This window comes from Saccopteryx bilineata, chromosome 9, assembly GCF_036850765.1.
Source record: "Saccopteryx bilineata isolate mSacBil1 chromosome 9, mSacBil1_pri_phased_curated, whole genome shotgun sequence".
Lineage (NCBI taxonomy): Eukaryota > Metazoa > Chordata > Mammalia > Chiroptera > Emballonuridae > Saccopteryx > Saccopteryx bilineata.
In genome coordinates, this window is record NC_089498.1 from 40,100,428 (window position 1) to 40,118,875 (window position 18,448).

The window sequence follows — 18,448 nt, forward strand, 5'->3', positions numbered from 1 at the left end:
TTCAGAAAAATACAAAAAAAAAAAAAAAAAAATGGGAGTCAGGGCCTGACCAAGCGGTAGCACAATGGATAGAGCGTCGGACTGGGATGCGGAAGGACCCAGGTTCGAGACCCTGAGGTCACCAGCTTGAGCGCGGGCTCATCTGGCTTGAGCAAAAAGCTCACCAGCTTGGACCCAAGGTCGCTAGCTCAAGCAAGAGGTTACTTAGTCTGCTGAACGCCCACGGTCAAGGCACATATGAGAAAGCAATCAATGAACAACTAAGGTGTCGCAACGACAAACTGATGACTGATGCTTCTCATCTCTCTTCGTTCCTGTCTGTCTGTCCCTATCTATCCCTCTCTCTGACTCTCTCTCTGTCCCTGTAAAAAGAACAACAACAACAAAAAATGGGAGTCAGGAAAAAAAATGAGCAGAGATGAATGTTAGACATTGGTTATTGTAGGTATGGTGGGGTGATAAGTGGTGCCTTATAGATTTGCCCTAATATTTTATTATGAAACTTTCCCACCATGCCAAAAAATAGAAAAAAACTCTTCAGTGAGAGCCCATGAGGCTGCCACCCAGATCCTATGTTTAATATTTTGCGATTTTCACTTTATCACACCTCTGTCCACCCACCCATCCTTTTATCCACCCACCAACCACCTGACTTTTGGATGCCTTTCAATTATGAACTGTTTTTGTTTCAATTTTTTGTTGCTACTGTTTTGGGAGTAATACTAGAGTTAAAATCAAACTAAAGTCCAGCCAAACCCCAAAATAAAAAGCACCTGTCATCACACACCCAGAGGTGACCTCTGAGAATAGCTTATAAATAGGGTGTTACATCTATTGTTATACACATATTTACAAATGTGACAAAAATGAAGGAACAGTGGCTTCCAACATGCTTCTTTTCACTTGACAATATGAACTGTGTACAGTATCTGCACAATGGTTTTTCATGAACAAATAGTTTAACGGAGGAGGCTGTTGTAATTTATTAGCATAGAGGCAAGATCAGCCACGGGCCTCACCAGGGGCTCTCAATGAGTCAGATCCCTCCTGGCCATGCCTTTGACGCATGTTAGAGGGTGCTGTTTCCTGCGGGGGCTTGGAAGGCAAAACCAACTTCAATGGTGGTGTCTGTGAAGGAAAGAGGCTGCAGGCTGGGCTGTGGGCTCAGCTGTTTCTATTTCTGGGAGATTGCAATAGGACAGCAGGTGGGGGGTTCCAGGTAAGCTATGGGTGGGTGGGTAGAGGCTTTACCACCCTCTTTGTCCCCAGTGCACCTGGCTGGGAACACAGGGACTTGGGAATGAGGTCCAGCCACCTGGCAGAGGACCCTGGGGCCCTGGAATCCAGCAGCTGCATGGGGAGGGTTTGCTTGACTCTTTCCTCGCAGACGCGGGATTTGGGTCACCATTCAGAAAGGCCTGCACCACAGCTCATTCCTGTAGAAGGAAATATGTAGGGACACTCAGGACCCTTCCAGGTTCTGAGCTAAACCCGGCATCGGCAGCACCGCATACTCTCATCACAGAGAACCAAAGCCCGGCCCAGGTGTCCTCACCGGGCCTCCTGCTCGCCAGAACCCAGGAAAGCCTGTTTCCCACACCAGTCCCCTGCCCCTGACTTAGATCTTTGTCATCTGGCCAATCCTGGTGCCAAATTGGTCATGGGAAAATGGGAGGAGTATAAAATTTAAGGACACAGAGGAAGTTCAAGGAAGGGTAAAAATGTAGGAAAAAATGCAATGTTGATTAAAAATTATTTGTTGTTTATCTGAAATTCAAATTTAACTGGGAGTCCTGTATTTGATCTGGCAAACCATGTACAAGGAAATGTGAAAAATAGCAAATAATCCAACCACTATTCCTATTTTACAAAGTTAAAACAAGCCTTTTTCTCTCCCACCGAAAACTCTGGAGGCCCTTACCATCTGATTTTATCAACCATTCTGGGGCTCCAAGCATGCTGCTGGTGGTGCTGGCAGTACTTAGCCGCTGCTGGCAACCGAACTCATTAAAGTCGTTAAATGGAAACATAGGTCTGCCACGCAGAAGGGGAGCAACTGTTTTATTTCTTGCTGCATCGTGATAGGTATAACTTCTCTTTCTCCTGTGTTTCAGCTGCACTTGGTTCACTGGAATTCTGTGAAATACCAAGATTACAAAGCAGCGGTGATGGGAGAGAACGGCTTGGCTGTGATAGGTGTATTTTTAAAGGTAACCTGTGACTAGGGCATAGCTCTTCTAATAAAGAAAGTGCTGTGCAGTGACTGAGAGCTGCTCTTTAAACACAGTCTACGTAGAGCGAGGTGTGCTTGTCACCTTGTCTTCTGCCTTTCTGAGAAAACATTTCTTATGTCTGTGCTGTGCAGCTGGGGGCCCATCATGATGCACTGCAGAAGCTGGTAGAAGTCTTGCCGGAAATAAAACATAAGGTAAGCTAAATATATCAAAATGAGCATAGTTGGAAAAGCAAAATTGTTTGGAGTACTGGCTCATTTGCAAGGGGGGAAAAAACAGCTTGATCCAAAGAGTGCTGCAGAGAGGGTCTGGGTCCCGTTCTGGAAGTGGACTTTACTGGGGCTAACTCCAGTCGTCACTAGCTAGCTCGCTCTCTGACGTCATTGTGTCACTGCTATTCCCGGGGCCCTCCCTTCTCAATATAAATGGGCTGCTGGACTTGATTTGAGTCTCCCAAAGTTCAGTTGTTCAGGCAGCATTTGAAGACCTTTGCCATGTCCCCCTGCACAGGTCCTATCCCAGGCAATGACATCCATTAGCGATAACATTTGTTTTAAAACTGATTGAGCCTGACCTGTGGTGGCACAGTGGATAAAGCATCGACCTGGAATGCTGAGGTCACCGGTTCAAAACCCTGGGCTTGCCTGGTCAAGGCACATATGGAAGTTGATGCTTCCTGCTCCTCCCCACTTTTCTCTCTCTCTTTCTCTCCCTCCCTCCTCTTTAAAATTAAAAAAAATTTTTTTAACTGATTGAAATATCTACTAACATTTAAGAGTGCCTACCCAAGTGCCACCTGGAATACTCCTGGAGTATCTTCATGCCTGAGAGCACAGAACGAGGGAAAGAGGGGAGATCCTGCAAACCCACCGCTCTCGTGTGACAGAGCAGGTCTGGCCCAGCTCCCCTTGGGATCCTTGTTGCACTAAGCACCATCAAAAAGATGACAAGGACTGTAACAATGTAGCTTTTCCCCAACATCGGGCTAAGAAAGGACTTTGATACAGAAGTGGGAATTTCAAAGAAATGCAGTCAGAAGTGGAAATTTCAAAGAAATGCAGTTTATTTGTTCGCTACTAAACAAAAAGCATTCTGAGACGGAAGCAGTCACCATGGTCCTTGAACATGTGCACGGATGGGGATCCCACCTGTCTTAACAATGGTGAGCTCCGCTCTACAGGAAAGCTGCAGGTCAGCCCTTCCTAGGTTGGTTCACAGGGGTCCTTTGATCTGTGTGGTGCATTCCCTTTGATGTTGACCTCCGGGTGGGCCCTGTGGGACCAAGACCAGATCAGTCTTCCTACTCCCGCTGCCACGTCTGCCAGCTCAGGAACTCCACAAGGTCAAGGTGCTTGGAGCATCCTCTTCCTTGCTGGTCTTTGGCCAGAGTAAACCTGGGATGTTTTTCCCACCAGCATCCACCTCCTACATGGCGTGGTCTCCACCTCCTGGTGGGAAAGAAAGGAGCTGGCTGTGAGGTCCTGTTTACTCAGGGGACTGTTTTCTTTCTAAGGAAGGCTCTGGAGCATTCTCCCCCATGCCCCATCCCAACTCGGGCAAACTCAGGGTCTCCTGGGCCAACCACATAGGAGAAATGGTGTCAGTAAAGTGACCAAAGATGCTGTCTGGGCTCAGTTCTTGTCCTAATGACCATCTCTGGACCTTGGTTTCCTCACCTGAAAAATTAGAGTTAACATCTTAAGCGGCAAAGGGCCCAGCCTCAGAGCACAAGAGTCGGTTCTCCATTGGAAAGTGCAATTCATCAGTCATTTGTCACAGCCTGTATCCATCCTGGGTTCTGCAGCGATGCTTCCAATTTTGCAGTGTTATGAGTCACCTCTGGTGTGTACATTCTAATGGTTTTTACAAGGCTGTAGAGCCACGGGTTCCCCACCCAGGGCCACACAGAATAGTGCTCCACCCTGCACGTCCCATCCCAAAGCCTTCGTGCAGTCAGCCCCACCAAGCTTTGGAGACTACTGATTTGTTCCAAACCCAATGCTTTTGCCTTTTCTTCCATTTTTGTTCTCCTGAGTTGTACTGAATTGAGCTTTCTTTGTAAGCTACCTTCCCTCTTTCTGAAATAGAATGTACATTTTAGAAAAGAGAACAGCGAAGACGTAAGGAGTAGGTGCCCATCCACCAGGATCTGGGCTGTCTGTATTTGTGGTGGGTGGTGGTCCCAACCACGCCCTGTGCTCCCAGCTAACACTCTAGCCCAGGGGTCTCAAACTCAACTCAGCATGTGGGCCGCAGAGCAAGATCACAGCTGTTCCGCGGCCGCACTAGGTCTACAAAAGGCAACTGTTACGCAACACTTTTCTCACTGCAGTTGAAAACAAAAAAAAATCAGTACAACAAGCACAATCGTACATGCAGTTTACTCGGTGTCACAAAACGACCAGAAACTGTAGTTCGCATCACAACTGCTGTTAACTAAGCTAATATCTAGCTAGGATGCTAGAGAAATGAAAAATATAAGTAGGCCCCTAGGCTTACTTAATTTTATCCAAAATATTTTGAACTTCGTGGATTAGTCTGCGGGCTGCACAAAATTGTTCGGCGGGCCGCATGCGGCCCGCGGGTCGCAAGTTTGAGACCCCTGCTCTAGCCAGTGGGGCTGACAGACACATCAAGAAGGGGCCTTGAAGCCCTGGCCGGTCGGCTCAGTGGTAGAATGTTGGCCCAACATGTGGATGTCCTGGGTTTGATTCCTGGTCAGGGCAAACAGGAAAAGCAACCATCTGCTTCTCTATTCCTCCCTCCCCCCCCCCTTCTTTCTCTCTCTCTCGTCCCCTCCTGCAGCCATGGCTCAATTGGTTTGAGTGAATCACCCGGGTGCTGAGGATGGCTGCATAGAGCCATAGAGCCTCTGCCTCAGGTGAGTTAAAAATAGCTAGGTTGCAAGCATGGCCCCAGATGGACAGAGCATTGGCCCCAGATGGGGTTGCCAGGTGGATCCTGGTCAGGGTGCATGTGGGAGTCTGTCTATCTGCTCTCTTCTCACTTGGAAAAAAAGAAAAAAGAAAAGGAAGAAAGGGTCTTGACTTGCTTTGCGGGCTCCAACCAGTAATGGTTTTCTGTATCATAGGCTGCTCTGAGCCCTAATGTGCTATAGGGACAGGACACAGAGCTCCTGGGGACATTACTGAAATATGTACATGACCTCTCAAGATTTTAATTGGCAAGAAACTGGCAGTGGACAGAGCGGTGCATCCCCTAGCTGCTCTGCCATATGATCCACTGCCTCTATATCACCCTGCCACCCCCTAGGAGGGAGGGACCAGCCCTGGCCTTGACATGGGACAGACCTCCTGTAGCATCTGGGCTGTGCTACTGTCTAATTGTGTGATTTTGGGAGTGTCATTTATGTCTATCTTACTTTCTTCATCAAGAACATAAAAAATAGCCTGACCAGGAGGTGGCGCAGTGGATAGAGCGTCGGACTGGGATGCGGAAGGACCCAGGTTTGAGACCCTGAGGTCGCCAGCTTGAGCACGGGCTCATCTGGTTTGAGTAAAGCTTACCAGCTTGGACCCAAGGTTGCTGGCTCGAGCAAGGGGTTACTCGGTCTGCTGAAGGCCCACGGTCAAGGCACATATGAGAAAGCAATCAATGAACTAAGGTGTCACAACGAAAAAGTGATGATTGATACTTCTCATCTCTCTCCGTTCCTGTCTGTCTGTCCCTATCTATCCCTCTCTCTGACTCTCTCTGTCTCTGTGAAAAAAAGGACATAAAAATAAAAGGTGGTTCTGAAAATTCAAGGTGATCATCTCAGAAGGTGCCTGGCAGCCTTCAGGGCTGGGGATTAGGGGAGGGAGAAGGGATGTATTTGTCACCACACATCCACTGGTACCTTTGGTATTTTGTCCCTTGTGCATGTGGGACCTGTTTCCTTCAAGAATTAAGTAGACCAAACATCATTCAGCCACAAAAAGCAATGAAGCCTCAACACACTATGACATGATGGACCTTGAAGATTTTAAACTGAGTGAGAGAAGCCAGACATTATGTAATTCTGTTTATTGGTAATGCCCAGGACAGGCAAATCCATGTGGGCAGAGAGCAGATTAGTGGGGCCTATGACAGTGTGGGGCAAGGGTGGAGAGGTTCGGGCAAGTGGGCAGAGAGCAGATTAGTGGGGCCTATGACAGTGTGGGGCAAGGGTGGAGAGGTTCAGGGAAGTGGGCAGAGAGCAGATTAGTGGGGCCTATGACAGTGTGGGGCAAGGGTGGAGAGGTTCGGGCAAGTGGGCAGAGAGCAGATTAGTGGGGCCTATGACAGTGTGGGGCAAGGGTGGAGAGGTTCGGAGAAGTGGTGGCCAAACAGTATTTATTGGATTTTTCTTTTCTGGAGTTCCCTTTTTGAGGTGATGAAATGTTCTAAAATTGAGTCATAGAATTATACACTTTAAAGGGGTGAATTCTATGCTACATGAATTATGTTTCAATAATGCTGTGTTATTTTTTAATTCTTCTACTGACTTGAAAGAGAGAGAGAGAGAGAGAAGAACAAAGAGAAAGAGAGAGAGAGAGAGAGGAGCATCAATTCACTGTTCTATTTAGTTGTTCCATTTAGTTGTGTACGCATTGGTTGCTTCTCGTACATGCCCTGACTGGGGAATCAAACCTGTGACCTCAGTGCACCAGGATGATGCTTTATTCACTGCACCACCTGGCCAGGACAATAATGTTCTCCCCCCACCCCCCCACGCCCCGCTTCTTTTTTCAAGTGAGAGGAGGGGAAGTAGAGAGACAGACTCCTGCATGTGCCCTGACTGAGATCCACCTGGCAACCCCCACCTGGGGCCATGCTTGCAACCAAGCTGTTTTCAGCACCTACGGTGGAGGCTCCACAGAGCCATTCTCAGCACCTGGGGCCATTGTGCTTGAACCAATCAAGCCATGGCTGCAAGAGAGGAAAAGAGAAACAGAGAGAGAAAGGGGAGGGGGAGGGGTGGAAAAGCAGATAGTCGCCTCTCCTGTGTGCCCTGACTGGGAATCAAACCCAGGAGGGACATCCACACATCAGGCCGGTGCTCTACTGGCCAGGACAATAATGTTCTTGTGAAGATATTCCTAGATAATTATATAATTATAAACTGAAACAACATCGGCACATGCAAGGTACCTTGTAATTGTCTGTCATTGTGAACCAATTTACCTCCTTGTCGGCAGCTTAGCTAACATCTTCCCGTTTCTGACTGATAAAAGCCAGCCATTGGTGTACCAGCGAGGTCATCGGGACCCTTGTTTTTGCCTTTGAATGCTCAGGGGAAGGAGTCTGATATGCAGGGAGGCCCCCTTCCTTGGGAACAAGAAAATGTTTGCTTCATGCTTGAATATCTTCCCGCAGTGCCTGGCCCACGCTAGGTCCGGAGTTGAGGCTGGTTGTGTTATGTTGATTGCAGGCATGTCCCCACTTCAGCCTTTCAGCCTCACTCAATTTACAGAGAGTTAGGAGCCACCATCTTGGGCCTGTCAACCCCAGGGACCACAAGGGATCCTTTCATCTTTGAGCAAAAGCCTGCTCAGATGCCTCTGGCTTACAAGGAAGTGGACACTGGCCCAAAGGCCCTCCTGCCGCTCTGTGTCCCAGTGCTGTGCTGAGCAGGTCCCAGAGAGCAGCCCCTCACTCCCGCCTCTGCTGGTCCCAGCCATCAGACCACACCTGTCTGGGTCTCCTCAGTGGTCCCAGCCCCAGGCAGAAGCAGGGGTGTCTGTATCTGCTGGTTCCCCCCGTTGCATCTCTTTTTATTGCTTTTGTGTCTCATTTACTTATTCCAGTCGCATGATCTCTCTGCTGTTCCTCCAGCCATCAGACCACACCTGTCTGGGCCTTGGCACAGGCTTTGTCCACCCCTGGAACCTGCATAGCCTCTTCTTTCATCTCCTCCATCTCTTTGCTCAAATGTCACCATCCCAGTGAGGCCTTCAGGACCACCTCTCTGATAACACCCCTCCACTGCCCTACTTTATTTTTCTCCATCACACTTATCCCCATGTAAACTGCTAGGTATTTACTTATCCCCATGTAAACTGCTAGGTATTTACTTATTATTTGGTGTGCTGTCTCTGCTTTCCTCCAGTAAGGTGCCACAAAAGCAGTGGTTTTGTGCTCCAGATCCTAAGATAGTCAGGTTTACTGTCAGTGCTAAACGTATAGCGGTGAGTGAATGAATGAACCAAGGGGAGCATCCCATCCGTGTCACCTGGAACTCAGAGAGGCAGGTTTCTCCTTATCCTTTTATAAAGGACAGAGAGCAAGCGAACATGAATGCTGAACACAGGGATCCCAAGCAGGATGTGCTGATGGGAGTCCCTTGTGGGAGCAGCACAGGGCCAGGCACACAGTGGTTGAGAAGAGCCATCCAAGTCCATCAACCCCACCTGTTCCCTGTGAGGAGGAAAATTCTGGCTTAAGAGTCAGGGAACAGGCTCAATGCAGGGCATCTTCCTGAGTGAATGTCATTACCACGGTTCTTACATCAGGACGGCTGCTTTAAAGAGAAGCCAAGCTGTCTTAAAAGGACAGTCACTTTGAGAAACAGTCTAGCAGTTAAACATAGAATTCCCATAGTATCTAAAATTTCCTCTTCTGGGTACATATAGAAAATAATTGAAAGCCAGGTCTTAAAGACATATTGGTATATTCTTGTTCACGGTAGCATTACTCACAATAGCCAAGAGATACAAGCAATGGATAAATACAATATGGTACATTAGTTTTAAAAAGGGAGGAAATTCTGACACATACTACAATATGGATGAACCTGAGGACATTATGCTAAGTGAGATAAGCCAGTCATGAAAGGGCAAATATTGCGTGATTTCACTCATATGAGGTCCCTAGAGGAGTCAGATTCATAGAGACAGAAAGTAAAATGGTGGTTTCCAGGGGCTGGGGGAGAGGGAGAGGGAGTTTGTGTCCAATGGGGGCAGAGCTCCAGTTTAGGAAGTTGAGAAAGTCCCGGAGACGGATGGTGGTGACAGTTGCACAGGAGCGTGAATGTGCTCAATGCCACAGAACTATACACTTAAAAATGATTAAAATGGGAAGTTTCATGTTATATATGTTATTTTACCACAATTTTTAAATGTGTAGTATGTTCACAGCCTAGGTATATGGAAATAGTAACTTTAAAAGAAAAAATAGCCTGACCTGTGGTGGCGCAGTGGGTAAAGCGTCGACCTGGAAATGCTGAGGTCGCCGGTTCAAAACCCTGGGCTTGCCTGGTCAAGGCACATATGGGAGTTGATGCTTCCAGCTCCTCCCCCCCCTTCTCTCTCTGTCTGTCCTCTCTCGCTCTCTGTCTTTCCCTCTCCTCTCTCTCTCTCTAAAAAAAAAAAAAAAAATATATATATATATATATATATATATATATATATATATATATATATATATATATATCTCAACCATGGCCTCACAGCCTGTATCTCAGGGAACACACTTCCCTCCTAGAGACGTGAGAGCCACATCTCAGAGATAAAGATGGCGCGCTGTCTCCTTCCTTCCTGAGCCGCTGCGTCTCCGCCTGAGCACTGACACGGCCTGTGGCCTCTGTCTCTCAGGATGCGCAGGCGGCCTTGGGCCCCTTCGAGCCCTCCTGTCTGCTGCCCACCTGCCGGGATTACTGGACCTACCCGGGCTCCCTCACCACTCCTCCACTAACTGAGTCGGTCACCTGGATCATCCAGAAAAAGCCCATTGAAGTGGCTCCGAACCAGGTGAGCTGTGCCGTAGAGGGTGTAGTGGGACTGGCTTAAAGAAATTGTTTGACAGTGTAGCTAAGATATTGTGAGCAAGCATCATGGAGTTCTATCCTTTGGTATGTTTGGGAGGTCCCTGCACAAGAAGAATTTTCCAGCTGAAATGCAAGTTTGTTGAGATTGAGCAGAGGTTCCTGAAGTTACAATTTTTTTTTTAACTTGAGATAGTAGTGTGTGAGAGAGACAGAGATACAGAGAGAAGCGGGGAGAGAAGGAGAAGAGGAAATTGATATGGCGGGAAACAGTTATAGTTTAGCACTATCTAATCTTCAGTGGTTTAGAGTTCGAACGTGGCAAGTATCCCTAATGACTAATGGTTGAATTCGGTCAATGCTTCCTCTTCAATCTTTGTCAGGGTAAAGTTACTTTAAAAGAACAGAAGTGACATTATAATTGGGACACAGATCCTAGCCCATAATAGGCCCTCGGTAGGTATTTGTTGGTGAATAAATTAACCAAGTTAGGGATGTCACAGATGAATGTTGGAAAGCCATTAAAGAAATAGGATTGTTGGCCTGACCTGTGGTGGCGCAGTGGATAAAGCGTCAACCTGGAAATGCTGAGGTCGCCAGTTCGAAACCCTGGGCTTGCCTGGTCAAGGCACATATGGAAGTTGATGCTTCCAGCTCTTCCCCCTTCTCTCTCTCCCCCTCTCTCTCCTCTCTAAAAAAAATGAATAAAAAAAATTAAAAAAAGAAATAGGATTGTTGAGGAAGAAGAGAACATTTTAGTTTGTTCCACTTTCTCTGAATGATAGAACAGTAAGAAATTAAGACTCCAGAGGATTTTCTCACAGACTATATTAAGAAGTTACAGAACTATATATTTTGAGTGAAAATTCCAGATGGATTGTATTAGTCAACTATTGCTATAATTCTATGTAACAAACCACCCCAAAACTCAATGGCTTATAACAAGCATTTGTTTTCTGTGCTTGCGGGTCTGTGGGTTGGTGATGAGGTTCTATTTTAGGTTGTGGATGGCTGGGCTTCATAGAAGTTAGTGATTGGTTGGATCAGGCCCAGTGCCTCTCATGCTCCTTGAACCAGTGACTACCAAGGGCGGCTTCTCACGGTAAATGACAAAAATGTAAAAGACAAGCCAAACCATATATGCACACTTCAGGCTTCTACTTGCATCACACCTGCTCACGTCCTGTTGGCCAAAACAAGTCGCAATGGCAAGGCCAGAGTCAGTGAGGCAGAGAGGAAGTGAGTGAATACTTACTGAGCAGTAAATACCCTAACTTTATCACGTAGATACACACCAAAAACTCATTACTTGTTGTCCCAGTGTCATGATCTGCAATGGTTTTTATTTTCTTCTATTTTTGTATCTAAATAGTCTATTTTTTTTAAATAAGTGATGTTACATATGTGTATATATGTATTTTAAAGTTATAGCATCTTTCCCTCTGGAAATCTCAAGAATCGGGAGAAAGTCCATCTGTCTAGGGCAGCTTAGATTTAGGGATGATAACTACACAGCAAGTATGGTGTCACTCTCCCACCCCTGCCCGGGGCAGACATTTCTGATCAATCACAGCAATATTTATCACCTCTGGTTCTAGATGCACTCTTAGAAGGTTCTTCCTGCCTCACGAGTCTATGAAAATCTCATTTAAAAGTCATGGGGGTAGTGGTGGAATGATGCCCTTTGCTTACGTTGAGATGTGGGTTGCAGACTACCCATCATACCCCCAAACCAGAACTGTTGCAGACATCAAGAAGGCCTTGGTGGAAGAATGGCCCTAGTCACCAAGACTCCTCTTTCACTCAACAAACATGTAATAAGCACCTATCCTGTGTCGAGTTTGTAGCAGAAAAGGGTGGGAGAAGGGGAGAAAGGAGAATGTAATACAAAAACAATGATGTCAGTCTCTGCAAACTGCTGTCTGGTAAGAAATGGAAACGTAAGTGAATAGTTTTAAGGCAGAGTGATGAGTGAGTATTATATAAAAATACTGAGCAGAAGCTCCTTACCCTGACCAAAGGAACTGGGGAGGTGGTGTATGCACCCCCTGGACACTTGGGAAAGAGATTGCCAAGTGGAGGAGAGGAGAAAGGCTGCATTTTTGAGAAAGTCAAAAACACGTGCAAAAGAACACTGAGTTTGAATTCATGGGAGAGTGTGTACACCATGCCCAACACAACTCTAGAGGGAACTTCATCAGCCATGCAGCTCTAACTCGTTCATTAAGTGGTCATTATGTAGATAAAATGTATTAACTCTGTATCAATTAAACTTCTGTATTAATTAAACACAGGAGTTATTCTCACAGAGTTCATTCTGAGAACAAATGAGATGACACATGAAAATAATCTTTTAGTTTCTTGAGTGAAAAGTGAATCAAATGTTACTTTAACAATTATATTGTATACATTAGTTCTTTATTGCTGTGTAACAAATAGCCCCATAAGTTAGTGGCTTAAGAAAATAGTAATCACTTATTATCTCTTAGAGTTGCTATGGATCAGAATTTGGGGTGGTTCTGGTCTGGGCTCTCTCATGGAGTTGCAGTCACATGTTGACTGGGGTTGCAGTTTTCTGAAAGCTTTCATGGGGCTGGAAGATTCCTTCCCAAAGTGGCTTACACAAGTAACTTGAAAGTTGGTGCTGGCTGTGTGCTCAGTTCCTCTCCACATGGGCCTCCCTATGGGGCTGTTTGCATGTCCTCACAGCATGGCAGCTGGCTTCTTTAGAGCAAGTGATCTAAGAGACCACCGTGGAATCTGCAATGCCTTTCTTTTTTTTTCTTTTTAAAAAAAAATTTTTTTTTTTTATTCATTTTCAGAGAGGAGAGAGAGAGGGAAAGAGAGAAACAGAGAGAGAGAAGGGGGGGGGAGCTGGAAGCATCAACTCCCATATGTGCCTTGACCAGGCAAGCCCAGGGTTTCGAACTGGCGACCTCAGCATTTCCAGGTCGACGCTTTATCCACTGCGCCACCACAGGTCAGGCTGCAATGCCTTTCTTGACATAGTTCAGGAGTCACCCTGTGTCATATTAGCCACACAGGGCCATCCCTGATTCAATGTGGGAAGGGACTTCATAAGACACGAGGGACACTTGGGAGCTGGTTCTCTCTGTCCCTGAACCCAGATTACTCTGGTAGTTTGCTCTCTATTCCAGCTGGCCGCATTCCGCACGCTATTGTTTACTGCACTTGGTGAAGAAGAGAAGACGATGGTGAACAATTACCGCCCACTTCAACCCCTGATGAACCGAAAGGTCCGTTCATCCTTCCAGGCCCCTGAGGCGGGCACCAGATCCTAAATTCATTATATCCAAATCAATGTGTAGAACTGACTTTAAATAGAAAAAGTAGTGTTTCCCAAGTTTCTTGGTGTGGTCACATGTAACCTCTGAAATTAGAGAGATGGAGATTACTGTTTTACTCAATGTACTTTTCAGTTACAATGAAAAGAATCACTTCAAAGAAGCTTAAGCTGTTGGGGAATAGATATCAGGGACACACAGTATCTCATGGGACTCACAGCAGTGCATGGGGACATCAGGGGGCTGAGCCAGTCCCACCCCCATGACTGAAGTCATCCACCCAGCCCTCTCTCAGTTCTATGCTTTCCTCTCTCCAGGTGGGTGCTCTCTGTTTCTTCTTCACACTCATTGCCACCCCAATAGTTCCCAGGAAAAAGAGTTTGTGTGTCTTGGGGCTATTATAGCAAATGATCTCCAAAGTAAGAAGTTCAACAACAGAAATGTATTTTCCCACAGTTCTAAGACTGGAAGTCCAAGATCAAGGTGCCAACATCGCCAAGTTCTGGTGAGGCCTTTCTCCTTGGTTTGCAGATGGTGCCTTCTCTCTGTGTCCTCACATGGCCTTTCCTCAGTGCATACTTGCAGAAAGTGAGCATTCCAATTTATAAGTGTACAGGGTTGTACAGTTATCACCACCATCCATCACTATAGTTCTCTCCATCATGTAAAACTGAACTGTCTCCATTAAACATGAACTCTCCAGCCTGATCAGGCGGTGGCGCAGTGGATAGAGCATCAGACTGGGATGCGGAGGACCCAGGTTCGAGACTCTGAGGTCTCCAGCTTGAGCACAGGCTCATCTGGTTTGAGCAAAGCTCACCAGTTTGGACCCAAGGTCGCTGGCTCGAGCAAGGGGTTACTCGGTCTGCTGAAGACCCACAGTCAAGGCACATATGAGAAAGCAATCAATGAAGAACTAAGGTGTTGCAACGAAAAACTGATGACTGATGCTTCTCATCTCTCTCCGTTCCTGTCTGTCTGTCCCTATCTATCCCTCTTCTGACTCTCTGTCCCTGTAAAACAAACAAACAAAAAAATTAACTCTCCATTCTCCCCTCCCCCCTAGCCCTAGGCACCCATAATTCTACTTTCTGTCTCTAGTTTTTTGAATGCTCTAGGAAACAATATGAATAGAATAACACAGTATTTGTCCTTGTGTGACCGCTTTATCTCCCTCAGCATAATGTGCACAAAGTCCATCCATGTTGTAGGATGTGTCAGAATGTCTCTCTTTTTCTTTTTTAAGGCTGACTAATATCCTAATGATAATAGTATTTTTATTTTTGGAACATTTAAAATATTCCCCTCTGGTAGAGATGCAGCTCTACAAACAGCCTAATCATGTTATCTTCCAATATTATCTGACTGTCAGATAAACAATGAAAAACAGCACAGAAAAATTAGCAAATGCTATTCTGTCTACCAAGGGGTAGTGATAAACTCCATCTCATATTGAGATATAAGAAATAAATAATAAATATACTGTCTGACCAGGTGGTGGTGCAGTGGATAGAGCGTTGGACTGGGATGCGGAAGACCCAGGTTCGAGACCCCGAGGTTGCCAGCTTGAGCGTGGGCTCATCTGGTTTGAGCAAAAAAAATTCACCAGCTTGGATCCAAGGTTGCTGGCTCAAGCAAGGGGTTGCTCGGTCTGCTGAAGGCCCATGGTCAAGGCACATATGAGAAAGCAATCAATGAACAACTAAGGTGTCGCAATGTGCAACAAAAAACTAATGATTGATGCTTCTCATCTCTCCGTTCCTGTCTGTCTGTCCCTGTCTATCCCTCACTCTGACTCTCTCTCTGTCTCTGTAAAAAAAATAAATAAATAAATAAAAAATAATAAATGAATATACTCATTATGGCCCACAAATAACATCTAAAATCAAAGGGAACCTGTATAATGAATGTGGTTTGTTTTGGCAGAGATTTCCAATTTCCCCCAATCATAGAACTCCTTATATTACCAGCAATTTACAGTCTGGCTTTGAGGTACTCAACGTCTGGCAGCGACTGCAGAGAAAGCAATCCTAAACTGCCTCACACACGTGCTTCCCTGGAAAGGGAGAGCTGCTCACGGGCACCCATCACATCGCAGCGCTTTGTGCAGATGTGGCGCAGCAAGCTTTTTGTTTTGTTTTGTTTTGTTTTACTTAAGATTTTATGTATTTATTTTACAGAGAGAGGAGAGGGGGACTGAGCAAGAACTATCAACTCACAGTTGCTTCAATTTAGTTGTTCATTGCTTGCTTGTTGTATGTGCCTTGACCGGGGAAGCCCAGGGTTTCAAACCAGCAACCTCAACGTTCCAGGTCGACACTCTATCCACTGTGCCACCACAGGCCAGGCCACAACGAGCTTTAATGTTGGTTCACAAAGGCTCTGGTGTCCTATTTATTTCACCACAAAACAAAAGTTTGGGTGCATTAGTGATGGGCTGAGGCATGGCTGTTGCAGTTGAGCACAGGACTCTGGCTAGGCAGATAGCTTCAATCGCCAGAGGCATACGATGTCCAAGAGGAAAGGAGATATTTTTAAGTTTGGTTGGGACCCAAAAATATTTCTTGTCTTTTGAGAAAATGTGGCCATTCTGAGTGTCTAGTGAAGCGGACTTTAGCTCATAAGGAGAGTTTACTATGGCTGTTGTAACAAATGACCACAATTTGGTGACCTCCTACCTCCCTCTCAGAAGGACTCTGTGATAACATTGGATTTACTATCTATCCAGAATACTCTAGCATCTCAAAATCTTAAACTTAATTATACCTGCAAAGTTCCTTTACTGTGTAAGGTCACAGGGATGTGACCATCTTGGGCCACTATTCAGTGAACTGTGTATGCAAAACCAGCCTGTAGCAACTTCAGCAGAGCAGCATGCAGCAGCTCTGGGGGAGGGGGATGGACTGAAAAGGTGCAATGGAGTTGGAGCAACTGCTGGGGTAGGTATGAGAAATGTCCCAGAGCTGTACTCTCCTATAGCACTTCCTGTGGTAGAATGACAGAACTACTGCATTGTCCTACATACAGCAGCGCTTGGCCATTGAGCCCTTGAACTGTGGTCAGTGTGATTGAGAGGCTGGATTTTAATTGTACGTGATTTTAATTAGTTAATATTTAAATGCTACACATGGCCAGCCAGTGGCTACCTTGTTGGGCAGTGCCGCTTAACCTGGGCATTCGTTTCATGGGTTTGTATGTATGTAAAAGACCACTGAGGTGAACACTCAATATTCATGCACTTTACATACTTCACAAGGTGTATATTGCACCTCAATTTAAAGAAATACTTTGGGCCCTGGTCGGTTGGCTCAGCGGTAGAGCGTCGGCCTGGTGTGCGGGGGACCCGGGTGCGATTCTCAGCCAGGGCACATAGGAGAAGCACCCATCTGCTTCTCCACCCCCACCCCTCCTCTCTGTCTCTCTCTTCCCCTCCCGCAGCCAAGGCTCCATTGGAGCAAAGATGGCCCGGGTGCTGGGGATGGCTCCTTGGCCTCTGCCCCAGGTGCTAGAGTGGCTCTGGTCGCGGCAGAGCGACGCCCCAGAGGGGCAGAGCATCGCCCCCTGGTGGGCAGAGCGATGCCCCCTGGTGGGCGTGCTGGGTGGATCCCGGTCAGGCGCATGCGGGAGTCTGTCTGACTGTCTCTCGCCGTTTCCGGCTTCAGAAAAATACAAAAAAAAAAAAAAAGAAATACTTTGCTTACCCACTCAAGAGAGAGCTCAGGTTTCTGAGCTTCTGTGGACAGGACGTGAGGCAGCTGGGACGTTGGCTCAAGCACTTCCCAGAATAAGTGAAGCAGTTGGGAGATTGGAAGCACCATGACACACTGAGGGGCTGCAGAATCAGGGATGTCACCAGAGTCGCTAAGCAGAGGCCAGGCAGACAGGCCCACCCTCGCAGTGTTCCATAGCTACCTACAAAGTGCATCGGGAAACACACTGCCCCCAGGTACCTGGCACCATCAAGAGAAGTCAGCTCTGTTTATGGAGGCAGACCAAGTCATTCATTCTCAACAAAAATAGTTTAAAATAAAATATGTTTGGCTCTTAAAAGGATTGAGTTTGGTGGTGATGCTGGGTGAAAAAAGGATTGGCTCAAAGGAGTCAAAATACAGTGTGTCCATAAAGTCATGGTGCACTTTTGACCGGTCACAGGAAAGCAACAAAAGACGATAGAAATGTGAAATCTGCACCAAATAAAAGGAAAACCCTCCCAGTTTCTGTAGGATGATGTGGCAGCATGTGCACATGCACAGATGATAACGTAACACCGTGTATACAGCGGAGCAGCCCACGGCCATGCCAGTCGAGATGTGGACGGTTCAGAGGAAAGTTCAGTGTGTTCTGTGACCAAAGTGCAACGTGAATATCTGCGCGTTTATAACGAAGCGCCACCACATAGGAATAACATTACTCAGTGGGATAAGCAGTTGAAGGAAACCGGCAGTTTGGTGGAGAAACCCCATTCTGGTAGGCCATCAGTCAGTGATGAGTCTGTAGAGGCTATACGGGATAGCTACCTAAGGAGCCCTAAAAAATCTGTGCGTGAGCCCACATCAAACTGCACTGAATAAGTATGAAACTGGGAGGGTTTTCCTTTTATTTGGTGCAGATTTCACATTTCTATCATCTTTTGTTGCTTTCTTGTGACTGGTCAAAAGTCACCATGACTTTTCGGACACACTGTAGATACTGATAAAAGAATGTGAACAAAACAGACATGTTTTTGTTCTACTTCTAAGCTGATATCCCTACTTACTGATAATCAATAATTAGGAGTTTACCCAGCAGCGGAGCATATCACGATCACTGATAGTTCCCACATCTGTAGCTACGTCCCCAGCCAGACAAGGGCTCAGTATTTTCATACATATTCAGTAATCTTCAACCCTCCTTGTGAGTCTGAACCACAGCCCCAGCCTTGACCCCCAAAGCTTGTGCTACCTTGGGTCTAAGGAATGGTTTTTACAAAGCTCCCAGTGACTGGATTGCATACCAAGGATGAGAGCATGCACTCCCATTCAGTTGTTCTAACAAGTTCTACAAACATTCTATGACATGGTCTTCATGGGAAAACTGAGGCTCGCTTGAGGGGTGGAGACTCTTGCGACCTCTGGGTTGTAGGCAGTCCCCCAGGGCCTGTGCAGCATTTTGCTTTTGACTTCCCT

The 18,448-nt window shown here is 46.4% G+C and overlaps 1 protein-coding gene across 3 annotated transcripts in view; it reads left to right on the forward strand.

The window, feature by feature from the left end:
- CA5A (carbonic anhydrase 5A) overlaps positions 1-16,526 on the forward strand; it is a 40,435-nt gene extending 23,909 nt beyond the window's left edge. Inside the window, exons 4-9 of one of the 3 annotated variants that reach the window (XM_066243378.1) lie at positions 2,115-2,210; positions 2,366-2,428; positions 9,809-9,964; positions 13,137-13,235; positions 13,740-13,788; positions 14,778-14,859. In XM_066243378.1, the coding sequence (XP_066099475.1) occupies positions 2,115-2,210; positions 2,366-2,428; positions 9,809-9,964; positions 13,137-13,235; positions 13,740-13,745 (420 nt within the window). In that variant the 3' untranslated portion in view covers positions 13,746-13,788; positions 14,778-14,859. Of the gene's footprint in view, positions 1-2,114; positions 2,211-2,365; positions 2,429-9,808; positions 9,965-13,136; positions 13,652-13,739; positions 13,789-14,777 lie in introns of those variants that run through there. The other 2 variants (XM_066243376.1, XM_066243377.1) reach the window with 2 other exon arrangements.
- Positions 16,527-18,448: the final 1,922 nt, after the last annotated feature.